Raw genomic sequence first — 22,617 nt, 5'->3', positions numbered from 1 at the left:
TGTTATCTTCACAATCTGTAGAGCGGTTTTACAAATCTCGATAAAAATTGAGTAAACAGGGAGTGCTTTTATGCTGGTTGTTTAAAGACTTTTCACCCGACATCACATGTTGTACATGTAAGGGTTGGCAAAAATTCATATTTTTCTAACAATAATATTGGTGATATAGGTCATAGGCAGGTAATATGAACTCATATTACCTGCTTGAAACCTATGTAACAAATTTAACAAACTACATACCACATACCTATAAAGGCCAATCAACCCCCCACACATCCCCCCCCCAAAAAACCTGATTATGAATTGATAATACCGGTATAAGGTATAAGGGGGGGGATCAAACATGATGTCTGACGACATTTACATTCAGTAGGAGTTACTCCCCTTAGTAAGTGTTTTTTTATTTATGCTAGGAATATCTATTTTCTGAGATAGTAAAATAATGAAACCTCATCATTCTGCCGCCACCTTTCCAGCCTAGTTAAACAGTTGAAAACAGGCTGATTCCCCTTAGAAAATGTTTTATTTTCCTAAAATTAATCAAAAATGAGAAATATGTTCCCAGTTTCAATACAAATATTTCTCTAATTTCTTATTTGTGTAGGAACAGACCGCTGTAAAATTAAAGAAATAAAATCACTGTAAAGTGGTTTGGCAATATATTGAGGAAGGCATATTAAGGATTTTTCACCAGAACATTATCCCGCAATTCCCCTGTTGAAGTAAAAATTCTGAGATTTTTATCATTTAACTTATTCACCCCTGAAATTTCATAATGAACTATTCCAACCTTTGAACTGGAAGAGTTTAAATGCGTCTTCAGGGGTGAATGAGTTAAAACATTTTTTGTTTATGACTGATTTAGCTAGTTGGGCTTCGAAAAACTGGGACAAGAACCCTAAATAAATAGAAATGCAGGAGTGGGGGAGGGGTGTTGGTCACAAGACTATACAATTATACCCCAATGACCTCCAACCGCTAACTCGCATACAAGATGCTATGAAATGTCAAAAGTCATTAATACATGACCTTGACCACAGTCGGAAATCATGCCAAAATATCATGTCCTGCTTGTTTCAATTTACTGATTTCATCAGTGACCCCTGTCAGTTACTTTTTCACTGATCAATGGGTCGTCCCCTCAATTGATGAGTTCAAACCAAAATGGATTTTTGGTTGAGCTATGTGATTACATCTGTGATTACAAGGCTATCTGACTAACATTACAGAAGCATGCATTTATCATTAGATTACATAGGTTTGTGAAGATACATGAAGTAAAAATAATTAAGTAGAATCCCATATTAAAAGTACAATGACCGTGCATCATTATTGAAAAAAATATTTTCCAAATCGTATCACTAAGGGCAGTACTTACTTCAAAACAATCAAAATACTTACGATGGCAATGAAATCCCTGGTCAACATCTCAGGGTTGGGCAAGACTGTCCGGTCAGCCATCACAGACATCCTCACCTGGTCAGCATAGGTAAAGAAGGAGATCGCCACAGCAACCTGGTGGATTGGTGGCATCCAGCATATTACAGACTTGATTTTTTTAGTGGCTATTTTCAAGGTTGTCTCGGGCCCTGGAAGGTCAGAAATGACAAATGTACACTTACTATACAGGGATCGCCACATGGAATACAACCACCGTTGGGGCAAGATCGTCGAAGACAACATATGGGCCCCTTGTGTGACCGAGAAAAAAGCCAGACTACCAATCTTGTCCATGATGTGTTTGACCCGCCAGAGTCGAGGGATGGCACCTTCTGTGTTTGAAGGAATAGAGACGGGGATAAACAGACAGTCGTTGTTTTGCAGATGAAGGGGTGAGGGTCCCGAATGGTAGTGTACAGGTACCAGGGCCTGCATGTCATACGGATTCGGAATTCCATTCGTCTGCAGATAATTACGTAGACAACCTGCTGTGACAGACAGGAAGATGTCATTTAGAGTGGAACGCGTCACCTGAGAAAGACGTGTGGCTTGCTCAAGGCTGTACGGCTCTGACCAAGCTATCACCTGTTTGCCCGTGGCGTGGATGTGTTGGCCATGCAGCATATTAAAATCTTGCTTTTTGAACACGTACTGTTTCAAAAAAACCAACGGGCCACTGAAGAATGCCTGGACGGCATTACAGAAACGCCGACGACTAGAGAACTTTGGCATAGCGATGGTGATGGACTCCATATCCACAATAGCCTTATACAGAAGTTGTACGAGTGAGATTCCGTCAGCGATACATGGATGAATGCGCAACAATACAACCGTGTCTCGCTGATCGGCAAAGTCGGTCAGAACCTGGATTTCCCACAGAGGATGGTGCATAGAGAGAGGTTTCGAGCTAGATTCTGATATATATTCCTGGAGGTCCTCCATATTTTCTATGGAGGAAGGCATATTAAAAACGTGGTTGTTTATTAGGAAAGCCTCATCCTGAATCCAAGATGGGCCAGAAAAAGTATTCACAATTTTCTTTGTAAATTTTGGATATAATCTATTGCCATTTTTATCTGTTGCCTTTATTAGTCGATTTCTCACCAACTCCCGTATTTTGTAGGTCGTTAGACCATACTCCACTATAACAACACATTGGTACACAACGGTGCTGGTTTCCAAATTTTCTGCCCATGCTCTCTCCTTTGGAGATAGGAGAGTTCCACATTGACACTTTTTTCCATAGCAACAACAGCATGAAAATATTTTCTTCACAAAGAAACACAAGGGGCATAGAATTAGAAAGATGGCTGCCAGAGGTAGAAATAGCACAAAGCCGGCTATAAGGAACATCATTAATCCTAGCAAAGAGGAACATATACTTTTCTCACTTAAATGTTTTAGTGTTGTGTAGGGTGCACTGGGAAAGCTGTGTGTCAAACCGTGACGTCTGTACCCTTCCAGTGTCGGGAAGGCCCTTTCATTCTCTTCCGCTTGATGGGCGTGGATGTCATTGGCTATGAGGCTGTCTATGTCAATGTATGTGTCCTTGTGATCGGAGGGTGAGGAGGGAATGGAAGGGGTGTTTGAGTTGATGCGGTAAAAAGCTGACCGTCGTACGTCACCGAGAGACATGGTCCGCTGTTTAGGAATGTTCTCACTGTAGTTATTCTGTGTCCCTGCCGAGTTGTACAAGTTACTGTGTTTTGATTGGTCAAATGCCTGCCAGTGATTGTTGACTGAAGTCTTTTGACTCTGGGAAGAAGATTTTGAGATTTGGGTATATGGCGCTGACATATCCCCGCTTGTGTTGTAAACACTAGCTGATTGCAGCATCTGAGTCTTGTTGCGCAAAGTTGCCAGGTCTGTTGAGATACTCCGTGACAGTTTGTAATAGTTGTCAGGGAGTTGCCTCCCCTTTTTGTTGATGAAGGTATCATCAGCACTTGTCTGCCCTTCCTGTTGCAGCTGCAACACTTTGGCTCGTCGTTTCTGCATGTTTTTGTCCCAGGTGGCATACTTTTTAGATCTTTCTGCACGGTTACTCCTGCCGGAATCTCTCCTGTTGCCGATGCCTTGATCGTCGGATCCATCACTTGAGTCAAGCTTTTGTCTGACAGAGTTTCTGTCCCTTCCCTCGCCTGCTGCACCATTTTGACCATCTTGTATACAATGGTTCGAAGGTTTGACCTTATCCTTTCTTTCTCTAGACATGTCACTCCCTCTGGTGGCCAACTGTGGCTCAGATGACCGTCGACTATTATTACCATGGACACCACTCGACTGAGAGTGCGCTCCAGACTTTGAAGATTTGTGGATGGCTGGCTTCCTTTTGTTTCCATGGCGATTGTCATTACTATACTCATCCATCTGGTGGTCTACATGTTGATGGCTGTCATCTTTGTCCCGATCTGCAATATACAAAACATAACATTAAACACTTGGCTTCAATTACACATGACTTCATAGAGACACAAGACTTCAATTATAAAAGACACTATTTCATGTTAGACATATGGATTAAATTAAGATCACTTCTTCATATAAGACACATGACATCAGACAAGACACTATTTTATGTAATACACATAGCTCAGGTAAGACATGGCTTCAGGTATGACACTATTTTATGTAAGACACATGGCATCAGGTAAGGCACTATTTTATGTAAGACACATGGCATTAGGTAAGACAAATGGCGTCAGGTAATGCACTATTTTATGTAAGACACATGGCATCAGGTAAGACACTATTTTATGTAAGACACATGGCATTAGGTAAGACACATGGCATCAGGTAAGTCACTATTTTATGTAAGACACACGGCATCAGGTAAGACACTACTTTATGTGAGATGAATATTGTATGTGACTTAATTGAGAACCTTCATACAAGATGCATGCTTTCATGTAAGACATATGACTTCTTATAAGGCATCTGACTTAATAAAACACCTGAATTTATCTAAGATCTGTAACCTTTAATACAAGTCACATGACTTAAAGACATCTAATTGCAAACCAGACATGGCTAAATATGAGAGGTCCATAGGCATAAACGGTCACCTGGAAAAAAATACCAATTTTCAGCAAAATATTGTATAATATCTAAATTTTGACCAATCAGAGGCCACCACTCGGTTACCATGGAAAGACAAATTTTCGAAACACTCACCGTTTATTTCAGTATACCCAATTACCCCATATAACAATTATCAACAAAATCCAACTACATCTTAATTTCAACCAATCAAAAGCCTGCATTGTGGCCCCTTCTATGGCCCCAAGGACTTGATTTGAACACAGTTAAATCTACATGCATGCAAAACAGCTAGCAAATCTGTCGCACTTCTGGTTCTTGAAAATAGACATTTTTTTCTCTATTTTTGCCCCTATTGGGTCTCCTAAGACCCTTAGCCCCTCCACTTGAACAAATCTAAATCCCCATGTCATGCTGATCACTTGTGCCAAGTAACATCAAATTTGGCCCAGCAGTTTTTGAGAAGAAGTCGAAAAATGTAAAATGTTAATGCATCACCCACGAGAACGGACAAAGACAGATTGTAATGGGTATCCATGACCAGAGATCAGGTGACCTAAAAAGATGCATCGCTTCACAAAATACACAACTTCATGAAAGACAACGATTCCTCAAAGACCCTCGTCTTCAATTCATTTATGTAAGACTCAATAAACACAACAATATAAAAACCTCACAGCAGGAATTGGGCTTAACACAGATGAATGTCGGCCATTGTTTCTGTGTGGAGAATATATTAATCAAATGTTTTTTTAAGAAGTTTAACATAATTGAAACAGACATAGATTGATGAACATGTGCTAGGGAATTTAAGTGGCCATTAAATCGCAATTACTCATCATCACGTTTGCCAGACAAACACAGACAAACACCAGTACCTGTGATTGAGCTATCAGAGCGTAGGAGATGAAGGTTTATATATGATATAATTATCTAGCGACTCCCATTACTGTACATAAACCGGGCTGGAAATGGGAGGTAACTCCAGCACAGAATGGTAATGACCTTATCCTTCCCAATGAGCCCATTCATACTACACTCTGTAGCTTGCATACTTAGAAGAACCTCTTGAAAAATAATTTCTTCAAGGTGAATTTCTTGAAACATTTCTTTAAGGTGACAGCATGGAATCATCATCAGTCAATCACAGAACTTATACTATAAACATACTTATTTCTGCAGAAAATATATTTCAGCACTTACATCCAGTGTATAGATTTGCTATTTAATATCAGAGCTTATCTATATCAAAATCATAAAATCATTGATTTTTTTGTGTAAACATGAATCCATAAATCAACTATTGATAGAAGCTGTGGGGGTTATAGTACTACACTGTGTGAAATGTTAGTTGCAAAATTTAGCACTTTATAGTGAGGACAGTTCAGCCTCACGGGACAGCAAAACTAAGTACCAAAAAAGTTACTCTCACAGCACTGTACTAAATAGAAGAAAAAGTTTAAATCTACAGCACAGTTAAAAAAAGTAGAAGGCAAGGTCCAGATTATAAAAATAGTATTAGATAGTAGAGGAGGATGGTTAGCTCTACAATACTGAATAGTGGAGGATGGTTAGCTCTACAATACTGAATAGTGAAGGAAGGTTAGCTCTACAATAGTGAATAGTGGAAGAAGGTTAGCTCTACAATACTGAATAGTGGAGGATGGTTAGCTCTACAATACTGAATAGTGGAGGATGGTTAGCTCTACAATACTGAATAGTGGAGGGAGGTTAGCTCTACAATACTGAATAGTGGAGGGAGGTTAGCACCATAGTATTAAAATAGTAGAGGAAGGTAAGCTCTACAGTAATAAATAGTAGAGGGAGGGGAGCTCTACAGTACTAAATAGTAGAGGAAGGTTTGCTCTACAGTACTAAATAGTAGAGGAATGTTAGCTCTACAGTACTAAATAGTAGAGGAAGGTTAGCTCTATGGTATTAAGTAGTAGAGGAAGGTTAGCTCTATAGTATTAAATAGTAGAGGAAAGTTAGCACTATAGCATAGTAGAGGGAGGGGAGCTCTACAGTACTAAATAGTAGAGGAAGGTTTGCTCTACAGTACTAAATAGTAGAGGAAGGTTTGCTCTACAGTACTAAATAGTAGAGGAAGGTTAGCACCATAGTATTAAAATACCAGAGGAAGGTTAGCTCTATAGTATTAAATAGTAGAGGAAAGTTAGCTCTACGGTATTGCAATAAAAGAGGCATATAAGATATATAATATTAAATAGTAGAGGGAGGTTAGCTCTACAGTACTAAATAGTAGAGGAAGGTTAGCTCTATGGTATTAAGTAGTAGAGGAAGGTTAGCGCTATGGTATTAAAAAGTAGAGGAAAGTTAGCTGTATGGTATTAAGTAGTAGAGGAAGGTTAGCTCTATAGTATTAAATAGTAGAGGAAAGTTAGCACTATAGTATTAAATAGTAGAGGAAAGTTAGCTCTACGGTATTGAAATAAAAGAGGCATATAAGATATATAATATTAAATAGTAGAGGGAGGTTTGCTCTACAGTACTAAATAGTAGAGGAATGTTAGCTCTACAGTACTAAATAGTAGAGGAAGGTTAACACCATAGTATTAAAATAGAAGAGGAAGGTTAGCTCTATAGTATTTAATAGTAAATGAAGGTTAGCCCTACAGTATTAAATAGTAGCAGAAGGTTAGCTGTATGATATTAAATAGTAGAGGAAGGGAAGTTCTACAGTACTCTTTAGGAATGTTAGCGCTACAGTATCAAATAGTAGAGGAAGGTAAGCTTTACAGTATTAAATAGTAGAGGAATGTAAGCTTTACAGTATTAAATAGTAAAGGAAGGGAAGCTTTACAGTATTAAATAGTAGAGGAAGGTTAGCTCTATAGTATTAAATAGTAGAGGAAAGTTAGCACTATAGTATTAAATAGTAGAGGAAAGTTAGCACTATAGTATTAAATAGTAGAGGAAAGTTAGCTCTACGGTATTGCAATAAAAGAGGCATATAAGATATATAATATTAAATAGTAGAGGGAGGTTTGCTCTACAGTACTAAATAGTAGAGGAAGGTTAACACCATAGTATTAAAATAGAAGAGGAAGGTTAGCTCTTTAGTATTAAATAGAAGAGGAAGGTTAGCTCTATAGTATTTAATAGTAAATGAAGGTTAGCCCTACAGTATTAAATAGTAGCAGAAGGTTAGCTGTATGATATTAAATAGTAGAGGAAGGGAAGTTCTACAGTACTCTTTAGGAATGTTAGCGCTACAGTATCAAATAGTAGAGGAAGGTAAGCTTTACAGTATTAAATAGTAGAGGAAGGTAACTTTATAGTATTAAATAGTAGAGGAATGTAAGCTTTACAGTATTAAATAGTAAAGGAAGGTTAGCTCTACAGTACTAAATAGTGGAGGGAGGTTAGCACCATATTATTAAAATAGTAGAGGAAGGTTAGCTCTACAACCTTAAATAGTAGAGGAAAGTTAGCCCTATAGTATTAAATAGTAAAGGAAGGTTAGCTCTACAGTACTAAATAGTAGGGGAAGGTTAGCTCTATAGTATTAAATAGAAGAGGAAGGTTAGCTCTACAGTACTAAATAGTAGAGGAAGTTTAGCTCTATAGTATGAAATAGTAGAGGAAGGTTAGCTTTATGGTATTAAATAGTAGAGGAAGTTTAGCTCTATAGTATCAAATAGTAGAGGAAGGTAAGCTTTACAATATTAAATAGTAGAGGAAGTTTAGCTCTATAGTATTAAATAGTAGAGGAAGGTTAGCTCTATAGTATTAAATAGTAGAGGAAAGTTAGCACTATAGTATTAAATAGTAGAGGAAAGTTAGCACTATAGCACATTACTATTTGCAGAGAAAGATCTGTGGAAATATGACCAATAAATTTGTCATTGGCAGTGTCGGCCTAGACAGAAGGTAGTTTATGATCAGGAAAATGACCATCTGTTTCTGATCAAACTGTTCCGAAATAGAAACCCACATTTCTCCAATATCAAATACAATTTCAGATGTTTAAATCCATTAAAGGGACTGTGTCGACATTCCAATTTGTCTGGATTTGGATGGCGCCCCCACGAAAAAGATTTGGCTGCAAAGAGATAAAGTTGGTACATGCGCACTGGGGGAATATTTCCCTACTTATCCTCCAATAAGCCCAGGGGGCCAACACATAATCTGAGACTCAAAGTAGACGGAGGTTATCACAGAACAATGAAATAGCATTTGTTGGCAGTTGTGGGGTGGGCTTATCAGCAGGCATGGGCTTAGTGCTGAATAAATGTGGTATATAAATTCATGTTACTTTAAGTGGAATCAACTCTTTATGGTCTGCTTAAATGTGACCCCATGTGTAAGATAGGTTTATATGAATGTCAATGTGACCACAGAGTAGACATGAAAACCCCACCAATGAAACCTCAGACAGTCTAATAAAAAGATTTCAATCTTGAAACATCTTTCTAATCCTTTTGTATGTATCTATCAATTTCGTTATTCTGGAAATTTGGGGTTGAAATAGACAAGGTTCCTTTTGTCGTTCATCCAATCTATTAGCAAAAAACCTGGTTACCATAGCAACCACTAATATTGTGATGTGATGGAACAGAATAATATTCTTGTATCATTATACTCATACCAGATAGTGTAAGCTTTCAATCAAGTTAGGACCAACCATGACAATCTGCCCATCACATTTATAGAAACCATACAAAGCTGCCAAATTACATCAAAACCAAATCTTTCGTCTCTCTTGTTAAAGTGAGGTTTGATGGTAGAAAACATATGTGGTTGTTTGATATGGTCCATTCCACTTCTATTGTTTTACTCATTTCTATGGTTTTTACACAATTCTATGGTTTTACATAATTCTATGGTTTTATTCATTTCATTGGTTTTTAAACAATTCTATGGTTTTACACAATTCTATGGTTTTACATAATTCTATGGTTTTATTCATGTCAATGGTTTTACAAACTTCTATGTTTTACACATTTCTATGGTTTTACATAATTCTATGGTTTTATTCATGTCAATGGTTTTACAAACTTCTATGTTTTACACATTTCTATGGTTATATACATAATTCTATGGTTTTTAAACAATTTTATGGTTTTATTTTATGATTTTAATAACTTCTATGGTTTTACTCATTTCAATAGTTTTACACTATGGTTTTGACTCATTGCCATGATTTTACTAATTTCACAACCGAATGGCTGACTCTTGTAGACCCTACACAAGCAAATATCTGACCCTTATGAACCCTTAGCACAACCCAATAGCTGACTCTTATTAACCCTATACAACCCAATATTTTACCCTTGTGAACCCTACACAACCAAATATCTGACTCTTGTGAACCCTTCACAAGCAAATATCTGACCCTTATGAACCCTTAGCACAACCCAATAGCTGACTCTTATGAACCCTTAAACCCCAATATCTAACCCTTCTGAATCCTATGCAAGCAAATATCTTACCATTGAGAACCCTACACAAGCAAATATCTGACCCCTATGAACCCTACACAACCCAATATCTTACCCTTGTCAACCCTACAGAGCCAAAAATCTGACCCTTGTGAACCCTTCGCAACCAAATATCTAACCCTTGTGAACCCTACACAAGCAAATATCTTACCCTTGTGAACCCTACAGAGCCAAATATCTAACCTATTTGAACTCTTCACAACCAAATATCTGACTCTGTCAACCTACAGAGCCAAATATCTAACCTTGTGAACCTTACACAACCAAATGTCTGACCCATGTGAACCCTACACAACCAAATGTCTAACCCTTGTGAACCCTATACAACCAAATGTCTGACCCTTGTGAACCCTACAAAACCAAATATCTAACCTATTTGAACTCTTCACAACTAAATATCTGACCCTGTCAACCTACAGAGCCAAATATCTAACCCTGTGAACCTTACACAACCAAATGTCTGACCCTTGTGAACCCTACACAACCAAATGTCTGACCCTTGTGAACTCTACACAACCAAATGTCTGACCCATGTGAACCCTACACTACCAAATATCTGACCTTGCATACCCTTCACTACCAAATAGCTAACCCTTGTGAACCCTACACAAGCAAATACCTGACCCTTGTGAACCCTGCACAATCAAATATCTGACCCTTGTGTACCTACAGAGCCAAATATCTAACCTATATGCACCCTTCACAACCAAATGTCTGACCCTGTAAACCTACAGAGCCAAATATCTAACCTTGTGAACCCTACACAACCAAATACCTGACCCTTGTGGACCTTACACAACCAAATGTCTGACCCTGTAAACCTACATAGCCAAATATCTAACCTATTTGAACTCTTCACAACTAAATCCCTGACCCTGTCAAACTACCGGGCCAAATATCTAACCTTGGGAAGCCTACACAACCAAATGTCTGACACTTGTGAACCCTACAAAACCAAATGTCTGACCCTTGTGAACCCTACACAACCAAATACCTGACCCTTGTGAACCTTACACAACCAAATACCTGACCCTTGTGACCCTGAACAGCCCTCCTTCTGTGTGACTTACTGATGTTGGAAGTGACATCGCCAACCCTCCTGCTATGTCGCAGCATCTTCCTGTATTTACATGGCACCAGAGAAATAAATTTGCACAGCTACAGGGAGACATACGAAACCACAGCCATCAAGTCTCCTGTTGTGTCTTTAAATGAAGTCTGCTCACAAAAATCTTCATTCACATAATTATTTGCCATCAAACAACCATTAATTTTATTCATTGTATAATGTGAGCCTCCGACTACTGCCATGGAGCTCATTGATTCTGATGCCTTGATATAATTACGGAGAGTCTTTCGCTAAAACATGCGAACAATCATGCTGCTGCCCTGTCAAACAACTAATCGAAGTGATGGGTTCCAGGGCCGCCCTTGGGCTGGCGGTGTCAACAAATATCCTGTCTTCCTGTTCGTCAACACACAATGCCCCAGTTCTGGCTTATGACTTATCACAAACTATATCCTCCCCCCAGGGCCATATTAGACAAAAGACAAAATAATAAAAAAGAGGTTCTTGAATGACTTTATCAAAAGCTATAACCTCCAAAGTAATAATAATAGATAAAAGAAGTAAAGAAAAATAAAACTGCCACAAACCATTTTCTTTGAAACATTAAGAATGTATGATGCCTTATACATTATATCCGTAATTTGTGGTAGAGTTAAGGTTACATGCTATCATACACAATATACTCATAATTTGTCATAGAGTTAAGGTCATATGCTACCTTACACAATGATTTGTGTAATAGTTAAGGCTATATGCTACCTTACACATGATTCTTGTGATTTTGTGTTGGAGTTAAGGCTATATGCCACCTTACACATTAAACCTGTGATTTTGTGTTGGAGTTAAGGCTATATGCCACCTTACACATTAAACCTGTGATTTTGTGTTAAGAATTGTTTATTACATTATACATTTAAAATGTGATTTGTGCTAGAGTTAAGAATCCATATTTGCCCAGTGTAATATTTTTCCATTGATACGTAATGGTATGTAACTGAATGTGTGATGTACAATATAGACCAAATTGATACCTTAACCAAAAACACATCAAACAGGACCAAATGTGGAAAAAACGGAATATTATTTGCATCTAAAATAATCACACCACAGAACAGCAGAGCGGAGCTGATGTCATTGACCCCAGGAATGCAGTAGCCATATTAAAGTCAATCTTACCACCTCTGAGCCCTCCTGATGCCAGCACAAATTATCGTAATTTTTTGGACAAAGGACAATAAATTGGGAGGAAAAGGATAGGAAATCAATAATGGCAGATTGTTGGGTGTCACGACACACAGATGTCACCCCCATGTATGTAGGAACTATTTCATATGGTATTCAAATTTCTTTTCTGCCCACCGTATCTGACTTGATAATTGTCCCTAGAGGTTAAGGAAACTACTGTATTTAACATCATATATGTCGTGTGTATACAAAAATACCAAATAGAACATACTTTTGTTTTGCAATGTAAAGGATCCTGGATGCTTTAAAAACTTTGAGTCAAATGTTTCAAGTAGCTTATTTTCAACAGTAGCCACTTCCGAAAAGTATGTATTCAAACACACTTAAGAATCCCTGTTCCACTTCACTGCATTTGTTTACATATACAGTAACCTCTCCTTAATTTCACATGGCACCTTCATTCCTTCTATTAGATAAATGTTCTACTTTGCTGCCTTTTCTTCTTGTAATACATTTGTGCGAGGTAGGAGGACAGTGATTAAAAATATGGGCCGTGTCCAGGATTGGAACCCTGAACTTCAGCACAAATGGGCCAGCGTGCTTTCATTGACGAGGTAGCTCAGTCTGTTAACGTGACAGTATAACAAGCATAGGTCCAGGGTTCAAATTCTTGTAGAGCCCTGATATTTTTTTTCCCGCTCAAAACACTTTTCATTTACTTTGGTTTATTTTATCTTCATTATTTTTCATAAAAGTTCCGCAAGGTGCGGTCTTCTTTTCAGAAATGATTTAGTAAAACTGAACTCGTGCCGGAAAAATTAGTCTCCAATGTGTTACAGTTTTTTGGCAGTGGAAGGGGGAGGGGATCCTTAATTTTATTTTGTTTCACACAGAGACATAAATCATTAAATTTCACACTGACAACCAATACTTTCACCTAGGGCTTCCATGAAGTGAACAATATCCAAACAAATATTTTAAGATCCTATTTGGAGGCCAGACATGATGGTGCCCCTGACGCCAGGAGTTGAACCGGCCTACCAGCACAATGGGGATCAAACTCTGTAGAACTTGTGGCTGAGCAGGGCTTGTTTAAACAAATTTATTGACTGAAAATGCGGGTTGAACATGTTCCAAAAAGTTCAAAACAAAACACTGCACCTTCATTCCTTTTATTGAACATATGTCCTACCTTGCTGCCTTTTTTTTCTTGTGATACATTTGTGCGAGGTAGTAGGACAGTGATTAAAAATGTGGGCCGTGTCCAGGATTCGAATCCGGAACTTCAGATTGTAATATCATTGCACTTACTAATTGAGCTACCTGGTCAAAGTGTCTAGGCCAAGTTGTTCTACAGTTATATCCACAAGGGAAGGTGACTGAGCATAGGAAAACCCACAGTGCAGTGGGACAAGGATCCTTAATGCAGGTGGTCTCTTAACTCAATCACCCCTATAATTTCATAATGAACTATTCCAACATTTAAATTGGATGAGTTTAAATATGTCTTAAGGGATGAATGAGTTAATACAGGTTCAATTCACAATAAAATTACTGTAATTGGAAACATTGAAATGGTCTCTTAATACAGGTGGTCGTTTAAAGGAGGTGGTCATATAACCAGGTTTCACAGTCTGATAGGAATGTATTGTATTATGGTAAACCCATTTAGATATATGATTAATTGAATTTTATTGTCAATTTTTTTCATATTTCATAAAAGTGGACATGTTATTTAGGAAACTTTTGTTGATCCAGTGCGAATTCTAGTGAATGAGGTAGAAAATAACACGATGAATCATGGTTATAGAAATATTGGCACACCATCTCATCTCATTGCCGTGGCCAAAACACAGAGACATTAAACCTAACTCAGTCAAGGAATTAATCCAATTATCAAGATATTGGAAAAAGGCAATATAGGAGTGCGACCAATGTAACTATAAGCATGTAGAATTGTATTCTGGCATTACTCCTAATCAATTACTAGTTCCAGAATAAATTTTGATATTCAGTAAATTCTCTATGCAGTAAAACCTTGTTATACTGCCACCATTTTTCAAGAAGAAAATAGGCAATATAAAGGGGTTTGGTAATATATGAAGGAATTCTGTAGCCTGTGGTTTGGTGCACCAAAAATGTTTTCAACCAAAACCTGGCTCGTCCTAAATAGGACGTATAGCAAAAACAAACCAAACCAAATCCATGACAAATCAAGAGGCCTAGAAGGGCCTGTATTCACTCACTTGATCATGCATATGGTTATATGATTAGGAATTTACTGTAAATTTTTCCATTTTCAACTCCTTCAGAACTATAAGTCTTATCACTTGGCATGTAGATCGCTAAGATGGAGTGCTATCACTTCTATTCAAATGAATTACATTCACAAACAGTTCAAGAGTAATCAGATTAGGTTTTGAACAAATATGACTTGTCATTTATTCCAGCATTTAATAGGTTGAATATCATCATTCTAGGCATCAGTGTTCTTTGGAAGAAGTGGATTGATTTTTTTTAGCACATCTGACCCTTTTGACCTTAAAAGCAGGTCAAGGATATTGAGATTTCAATAAACCTGATAGCTTTTAATTTCAGCAATCTACAAGCTTAAAGTAGCATCAATGTAGACATAATGGTTCTGAAATAGTTTGAAGTTTTCCACACAATTCAAACCTGAACTAAGGTGAAAGTCATTCATTTGAATAAAGTTGATAGCACTTCATCCCAGCAATACAGGCTAATGATAACACTCTTGTCTTATGGTTCTGAAGAAGAAGTTGAAAATGTGAAAAGTGAACAGTAAATAGCTAGAATCTACACTATCACATATCATCACCATGGCCTAAGTGATCTAAAAAATGTTAAAACAAGTCCAAGATGACTTATGCTCTACCAGTGCATAAGTACTTTAGCAATCTCACACAATTACTGTAATATGTATCTGTTAGACTAGATTAACAAAGCGTAACGTTATAAAGGCCTAAAATAACTGTTCCTTGTAATCCTAGCTTTCCAAAATTACAGTATCTTTCCTGCCAAATTTGAATGCCAATTTTTAACAAGGACTGTCCAAGTTAGGAAATTGGTCCTGATAGTGTTATACAATATTTAAAAAAACAAACATTTTGTCTGCAAATTGTAGTCCCAAAAATAAACCAAACCAATAGAAACATTAACAAAGTGACATTGTGAACTTGATCTTTGACCTTCAGTCTAAGCACTTAAGATATGTGTCTCTTAATCCTTTATGCTTGATTTAACAATAAATTTATGCAATAGTGAGACATTCATGTTTTACAAAACTGAAAACGATGAGTTTGAATAACGTTTGTTTAAAAACTTGAATAATCTGACTTTGCATGAAACCCTGACCTTTGACCTTTTCGCTTCAAACTTCATAAGCACCTTTGCATGGCTTAGTGAACAAAAACACTATATCAATTTGATAGATTTATTGCATCAAAATATTCTACGAAGTCCTCATCCATAATTTTAGTATTTTAGGTGACATTTTTATAGTCAAACTGTCCTCCTGATGAAGCCCAATGTTCAGGCAAAACCGGTAGACCACACCAATAAACAACAGAAAACCAGTCCCTAGTTTGTTGCGATTGATGTACCCTTTTAGATTTTTCAAAATTTATTTGAACATCTGATCTTCTGACCTTTGACCTTTAGTCTCCATTCTCTTCTTCTTACATTCCAATAAATGTTTGTGAACAATTGAAGGAAATTTGGTTGTTTTAGTGTCATGATTTTAAGAGATATTGAGAGCTAAATAGAAAAGTGTACTGATAGATGTGCACTTTGCCAGATAAAAGGACCAACAGAAAGATAGACATTATTTATTCACTCATTTACCCCTGAAATTTCATAATGAACTATTCCAACTTTTTAATTGTGCAAATGTGTCTTCAGGGGTCAATGAGTTAGTTAACAGACAATATTTATCTATTTTATTTAATTTATAGAATTGTAATGGCCGATCAGCACAACAATGTCATAAAGGGACATGTGTAAGAAACAGAAACAATAATGGAATAGATATAGCAGGCCTCTGAACCAGGAGACGGTGAAAATAAAACTTTAAATTCTGAAGGGTTTTCCATATTGGTTGCCTTATACAATCATTTAGGCTAAAAAAAATGCATACTTGCCAACTCTCCCTATTTTGGAAGGGGACTCCCGATTTTGGACCCTAAAATTGAGCATTTGCAACCATGCAGTGAATTTTCTAAACTATTCCTATTTTCTATGATCTGATGATTTCCTCTGAAAAAACAGGTCAAAAGATGCCATTCAAAAGGGTTAGTTTTCCCCTAAAGGGAATATACACACATTTCATTTATGTTTTAATTCCGAGAACACGTAATCTCCTCCATGGAAATTGGCATACAGAATTCTTTCTTACCATTGCTAGGTCCGACTCAGCCCAGTATAGCTTCTGATGGATAACTTAAATGAACAGCAGGCTGGTAATCTAAGAGGACTTACTAGGGGCTTTAGCACAGCTAATTGGATTCTGTCAAGGACATTAAATGGTTGATTAAGATAGCTGTAACCCCAGTGCATCATGGGAAGGCAGGGGGTTTATTTTTTTATTCATATAAAAATCATATCATTAGTTAGGAGTATCGCACATATGCAGATGAAAAATCAATCTAATTTTAGATTTATATCATAGTTACAAGGTCACAAGGTCATCTTTTGAAAACTTTTTTATCCAAGTGCAACATGTGTAGGCAGGGGTTGTTTTTTTATCAATGAAAAAAAGATCATCTTTACATCATTAGTGCGGCGTATCTAAGACATATAAACAGGAAAACCCAGCTATCTTTTACAAGTCAGACATATATCTGAAGTAAAACAGAATCAGATAACAACTTAACCCTTTGACCACTGTAAACCTTAATGGACTCTCATCCAGATGAATGTATGGTAGAGTCTATTCCAGTTACCTAGGGGTGAAACAGTTAAACCAATAGGAACTCACACCACTTTGAAGGTCTAAAGGCCAAGTAAAAAATTGTCCATTTTTAGTAAGTTTTACAAAAAGGAATTAAGATGATGTTAAGTATTCCTGTCCCACAGCAGGCATACTACTATGATTTTTTTTCATACTTAAAGTTACCTCCCCTACATTATGCTCAATGATAAGAAGTTCTGGGTTCAAATCCTAATCTGGTCACACTGTTGTTGATTTCATTTCTGTTCATTTCATTTTTATAATTTTTCACAATTATTCCGGACAGTATGGTTTTATTTTTTGAAATGATTTATCAAAGCCATTTAAGCAATGAATATTTTCGCAAATGTTGTTATGGTCCTATATAACAGACATAACTATTGATGACAAACTTAATAAAGCCTAGTAGGGCTTTATGTATAAGTTTGTCAGTAACAGAAATGTTTGTTATAGGACCATAACAATATTTGCTAAAACATACATTATTTATATTTACATTGTGATAGAGTAGTTATATGCTTTGTTTAGTTATTTCTAACAGTCGTTTGAACAGCAAATTAACCGTAAGTGTTGACATAATATAATAACAAAATTGGTGAAAAAAGAGATTGATGACATTGCAATAGCAAATGTTGTTATAGTCTCACATCACATTTGCCTCTCTCAATGCATTACAAAGGAAGGAGGACGCAAATGTAAATATTTGTATCTGGAGGAAAAAGGTTGTTACAATTTTTGTTAGTGGTACAGGAATCCTTAAAATTTCATACCAGATCATGCACTCCCATAACAATCACTGGTAAATAGGTATCTACCCAGTACGGTAATAGAAAACAGATATATTTCATTATCTGGCCTCAGGGCTCTTTCCAAACTTAATTAAAAGTTGTGAGGAAATTTCCTATAATAACATCTAACAACTACGGCTGAGTATCTTAGGTACAGCCAACATTTATTTTGGATTTGGCATCATTCTGTACCTCCAAAGAGAAGAGCTCGATGTTTATCCTTTGGCATGGGTCTGTTTATTAGTAGCTTTGCAAAGCAATGTTAAATTAGACTTAACACTTCTGTACCTAAAATTACGGTGAATGGGATTCCGTTGCGTAATGGTCGTCTGTTTGGTAGTAGTATTACCCAGGTACGATTCTTATGTAATAGGAAGTAGCTACAACAAACATTCCTCCGTCATTATTTTTGTAGGAATGATGTGTAATGGATAGCACAGCTGATGTGGAGCCAACACTGACGGAACATCAGGTGGCTATATTTATATACAAAGTGGAATTTATTGTACAACATATACCTGCAGTGCCTATCTGTTCACGACTACGTATCTTGTGAAAAGATAGAGTTTTCAGGTCTTAAGTCCTATGTAAACAGACAGACATATGGCAGACCAAGAAAAAATCTTTTCTCAAAGACACACACAGATAATCCTACCCAACCCCATTTTGCTCTTAACTCCATACCCCCATATACCCTTACTCCACATTTAACCCATTCATCCCTTTAGTCACATTTGAACCTTATCAAATCAAATACTGGGCAAGTCCAGTTTATATATGTAGGGGTGAATGAGTTAGGACTCCATAGGTAGTAAGTAAGACAAAGAAAAAAGGCAAAGAATGTTGATTGAATGATTTTACACTATGTAGCAACTAGTGTGTATTTTTGAAGCCCTTCTACATTATGCCCTGTAGCAGTGCCGCTTGTTTGATATAGAATCCGCTGATTAGAAATCAAGAGCAAAGGGGCCAGTCTATCCTACAGGATAGCATGTCTATATAAAATGGCCACCTGTCTATAAAGGTCACCCTGACAATCACCTATTATTAGAGGTCACCCCTCTACAAAGGCCATATTATCTGCAACCTGTCTGCAATGATAACCTGGATTTAAAAGTCATTAGCAACAACGTTTATAAGTCACCTGTTAATTAAGTCACTTTATTGGTGTCACCTGTCTACACTGACCACCTGTATATATATATAGATCAATGTATCATTCAACTGTTAAGGTCACCTGTCTATGAAATCACATTATTAGTCACCTGTTTTTAAAGGTAACCTGTCTATAGAGGTCACATCAGTTACCTGCCTACAATGACCACCTGTATATAAAGTTTAACATAACAGTCACTTGTATATAAAGGTCACATAATATGTTACCTGTCTACAATGACCACCTGTATATAAAATTCAACATAATAGTCACCTGTCTATTAAGGACAAATTTTAAGTCACCTGTCTACAATGACCACCTAAATATAAAGGTCACCTGTCTACCAAGGCCATCTTTAAATAAAGGTATATAGAGAACCTGAGTTAATTTTGATGATACCTCACTGCGAAGAATTAGGTTTTTCTTCCCCTGATATATAGATAATATAAGTAATTTTCTATCAGTGGGGTCACACTTTCGATACCATCCCAAAGCTGGGAGTCAAACTCCAGACTCCAGAATTTCTAATCTATTTGACAGAGCTTATCAGAAATCCTGTCAATTTGATTGAGCGCAGGAAAAAGTCAAATCAATTTCGATTAACAGGCTTCACATCAAGTCTAAATTACATTGCAGAAGTTTACTGAAACCTGGTGATTAGACATCATCAAATCTTTCTTTAGAAAAAAATAATTAAACTGAACTGACAACAAAGTTATCACATCGAAGTGAAAACGCTATCAATCATTCGTGCTTCTTATATCAGTATTCTCTCAAGTTTTAAAGTTTAAAGAAAATCTTCACTCATCACTGTCAGCCTGGCTGTCATCAGTGTTCCCTCCCATACAGGCCAACCGCTAGGCAGACTAAACATTTCACAGGGCCCCATGGTGTTGATAATGTAACCCCTCAGCACAAATAATGGAGATATTCTTTTAAGTGTCCTCCTTGTCATCAGCTTCACTGATAACTTCACCAGATATTTAGAAGCTCATTGTTCAAAACAGACTGTAGCCAAATAACCCTAACTGGGAGAATTACACAATGGACATTGTTATTCAATTTGCAACACAATGAACACAAATATTGGATATTCTGCTCAGTGTGATACCATAGAGCGACACCCTACTCATCATCTTTAATGATAAACTCCATCCATTATTAAGTAGCCTACTGTTTCAACAGAGTGCTGCCAAACCAAACATTGGCAGTCACTTCGGCTACAATGATACACCCTGGATTGTGATGATAGACAAGTCTAGTGGTGTGTTAAAGCGATATTAAGGATCCCTGTCCCCCTGCACTTTGGTTTTTGTCTCGCCGCCACGAAGTAGCGGAAGTGAGACTCAGGTGTTGCTTTTTTTCGTCAACAGCGGCGGCATCAACATTAAGTTTTTGCGTTTAACCCATTCATACTGAAAGAATAAGTGCTACACCAACCAAACTTAGATCATAGATGCATCTTAGGTAGTACATCTCAACCCATGCATCTAATGCTGATGCGGCCTACCTTTCATGGTCCATTGACTTTGTCAGCATCTCAATCAACATAAGGTTTTTGCGTTTAACTTAGTTTCTCTGAAATTATAAGTGCTAGACCAACCAAACTTGACATGTGCATTGATGGTCAAAGCAGGGCACAGGAGAGACATATCAATCCCGATGGCTTGTTCCTACATGCAATAACCTTAACTTCCATTTGGATATAACTGTAGAACAATTGGACCAGTATACTTTCGTCGACCAGGTAGCTCAATAGATTATAGCAATTGATTAGCAGTCTGAAGTTTAAGGTTTAAATCCAGGTCTAGCCATGCAGTTTTATTTCTCTACACTCAGAACACCAGTGTTGATTATATTTTGTTTATTTAATCTTTTTTATTTTTCATAAAATCACATAAGGTATGGTTTTCTTTTCAGAAATGATTTATCAAAGCTATAGTCATTCTAAAAAAGTCAGTTTGCATTACAGATTAACAGTTTTTGGCAGTGGTACAGGGATCTTTAAGGGTCAAATACAACACATGTCGTACTACTAAACCATTTCTATTGATCCTAATGATCCCTGCAGATTCATTCTGCTTGATTATGTAAAGTTGGTCAAATAATAGAGGTTTTTCTTCATTAGAGTGGACACCTTAGACAGGTTTTCCTCCAGGGATGTCATGTAATGAAGGTGGTCCTTAAGGATCCCTGTCCAACAGCACTGTAGTTTTTCGTATATACAGTGACTTCCCTTTAATTTCATGTTGCATATACGATTGTGGGATCGCACAACGTTACACGATGTGCGGTGTGCGCACGATGTGTGCACGGTGTGTGAACGATTTGTGCGCGAAGTTCGAACGATAAAAAATTGGACGATCATTGCTTGCACACATTTGTGCGGATGATGGGCGAATGTTGTGCGATAACAATCGTGGTTGGTGTAAATTGAGGAATGCCTTAACAATATATACGGTTTAATGCATGTGTTATAAACACATAGACTTGATTATTTAGTATGTTTCTATATCCTAGCTATATCTTTAAACTTATCTTACTGTTTATACTTTCTTTAATTTAGAAATGGTGTTTTTGGTGTTTTTTAAACAACCTAAATCGAAACATGTAAAATTACAACACAGTCTCGGCAATACAGGTAAACAAAGCCACTTTGTACCTGTACCTGGACCGTAGTTATCCCCCACCCTGGGCACTTACGTAACTCGCCAATGTGTGAAAACCAGGTGAAGGGTGAACGATTGTTAAATTGCACAGTTGTGCGCACCATGTGTGGACGATGTGGGGATGGTGTGTGGACGATGTGTGGACGGTATTTTAGGTGCGTTGTGCGGTCACACAACTGTAACTGTAGCACAGCGGTGCCAGGACACTTCAGTTGGTCAGGAAGCTCAGTCCATTTGAGCAATAGGACAACAATCCAAAGTCTAGGTTGTGGAGCCCAGTCTAGCCCTGCTCAAGTTATACATCCAGAAAAACTCTTGCTGGTTATGTTTTGTTTATATCATCTTAATCCTGAAAGGTATGGTTTTCTTTTCAGAGCTGAATTTCAAAGAAGTCAACATTGTGAAATTTTATCATTATCATGGAAATGATTGGAATTAGTACTGTTTTTCAGATACAATGTTATAACTAGGAGAAATCTAAAAGGTACGCATCAGTGTCAGTGGTATGTTTTGGGGGGGGGGGGGCTGAGATCAGATACTTTAATTGGTCATATTTCACTAATATTTCCGTTTTTCTTAGATAAATGATATCTTTGATGTCTTCCATTTCCATTTTACTCTGCTTATCTGATAAAAGATGTTGGTTCAAAATCATGAAAGTTTCTATTTATATAGTATGGTAGTGTCACCTTGCGCACATGTTGAACAAATGAACAAATGATAACCGGTTTGACGGGTAATGCTATTTTTATACCTAGAGAGACCCTTATTCGTTACCAAGCAAGTACATTCTAAAATGTCAGCGTTAGAAGAGATTGTCACGCAAGATCATCTCAA

The 22,617-nt window shown here is 37.1% G+C and overlaps 1 protein-coding gene across 2 annotated transcripts in view; it reads right to left on the bottom strand.

Moving 5' to 3' along the window:
- Positions 1-22,617, bottom strand: part of LOC110457585 — a 57,905-nt gene that overhangs the window by 8,611 nt on the left and 26,677 nt on the right. For both annotated transcript variants that reach the window (XM_021508918.1, XM_021508919.1), the window contains exon 3: positions 1,402-3,851. In XM_021508918.1, coding sequence (XP_021364593.1) covers positions 1,402-3,810 — 2,409 coding nt within the window. In that variant the 5' untranslated portion in view covers positions 3,811-3,851. The remainder of the gene's footprint in view (positions 1-1,401; positions 3,852-22,617) is intronic.

The sequence above is a fragment of the Mizuhopecten yessoensis genome, unplaced genomic scaffold (genome assembly GCF_002113885.1).
Source record: "Mizuhopecten yessoensis strain PY_sf001 unplaced genomic scaffold, ASM211388v2 scaffold9253, whole genome shotgun sequence".
In the NCBI taxonomy this organism is placed as follows: Eukaryota; Metazoa; Mollusca; class Bivalvia; order Pectinida; family Pectinidae; genus Mizuhopecten; species Mizuhopecten yessoensis.
Note: the sequence above shows the minus strand (reverse complement) of the source record. Positions and strands in the feature narration are given on the sequence as shown.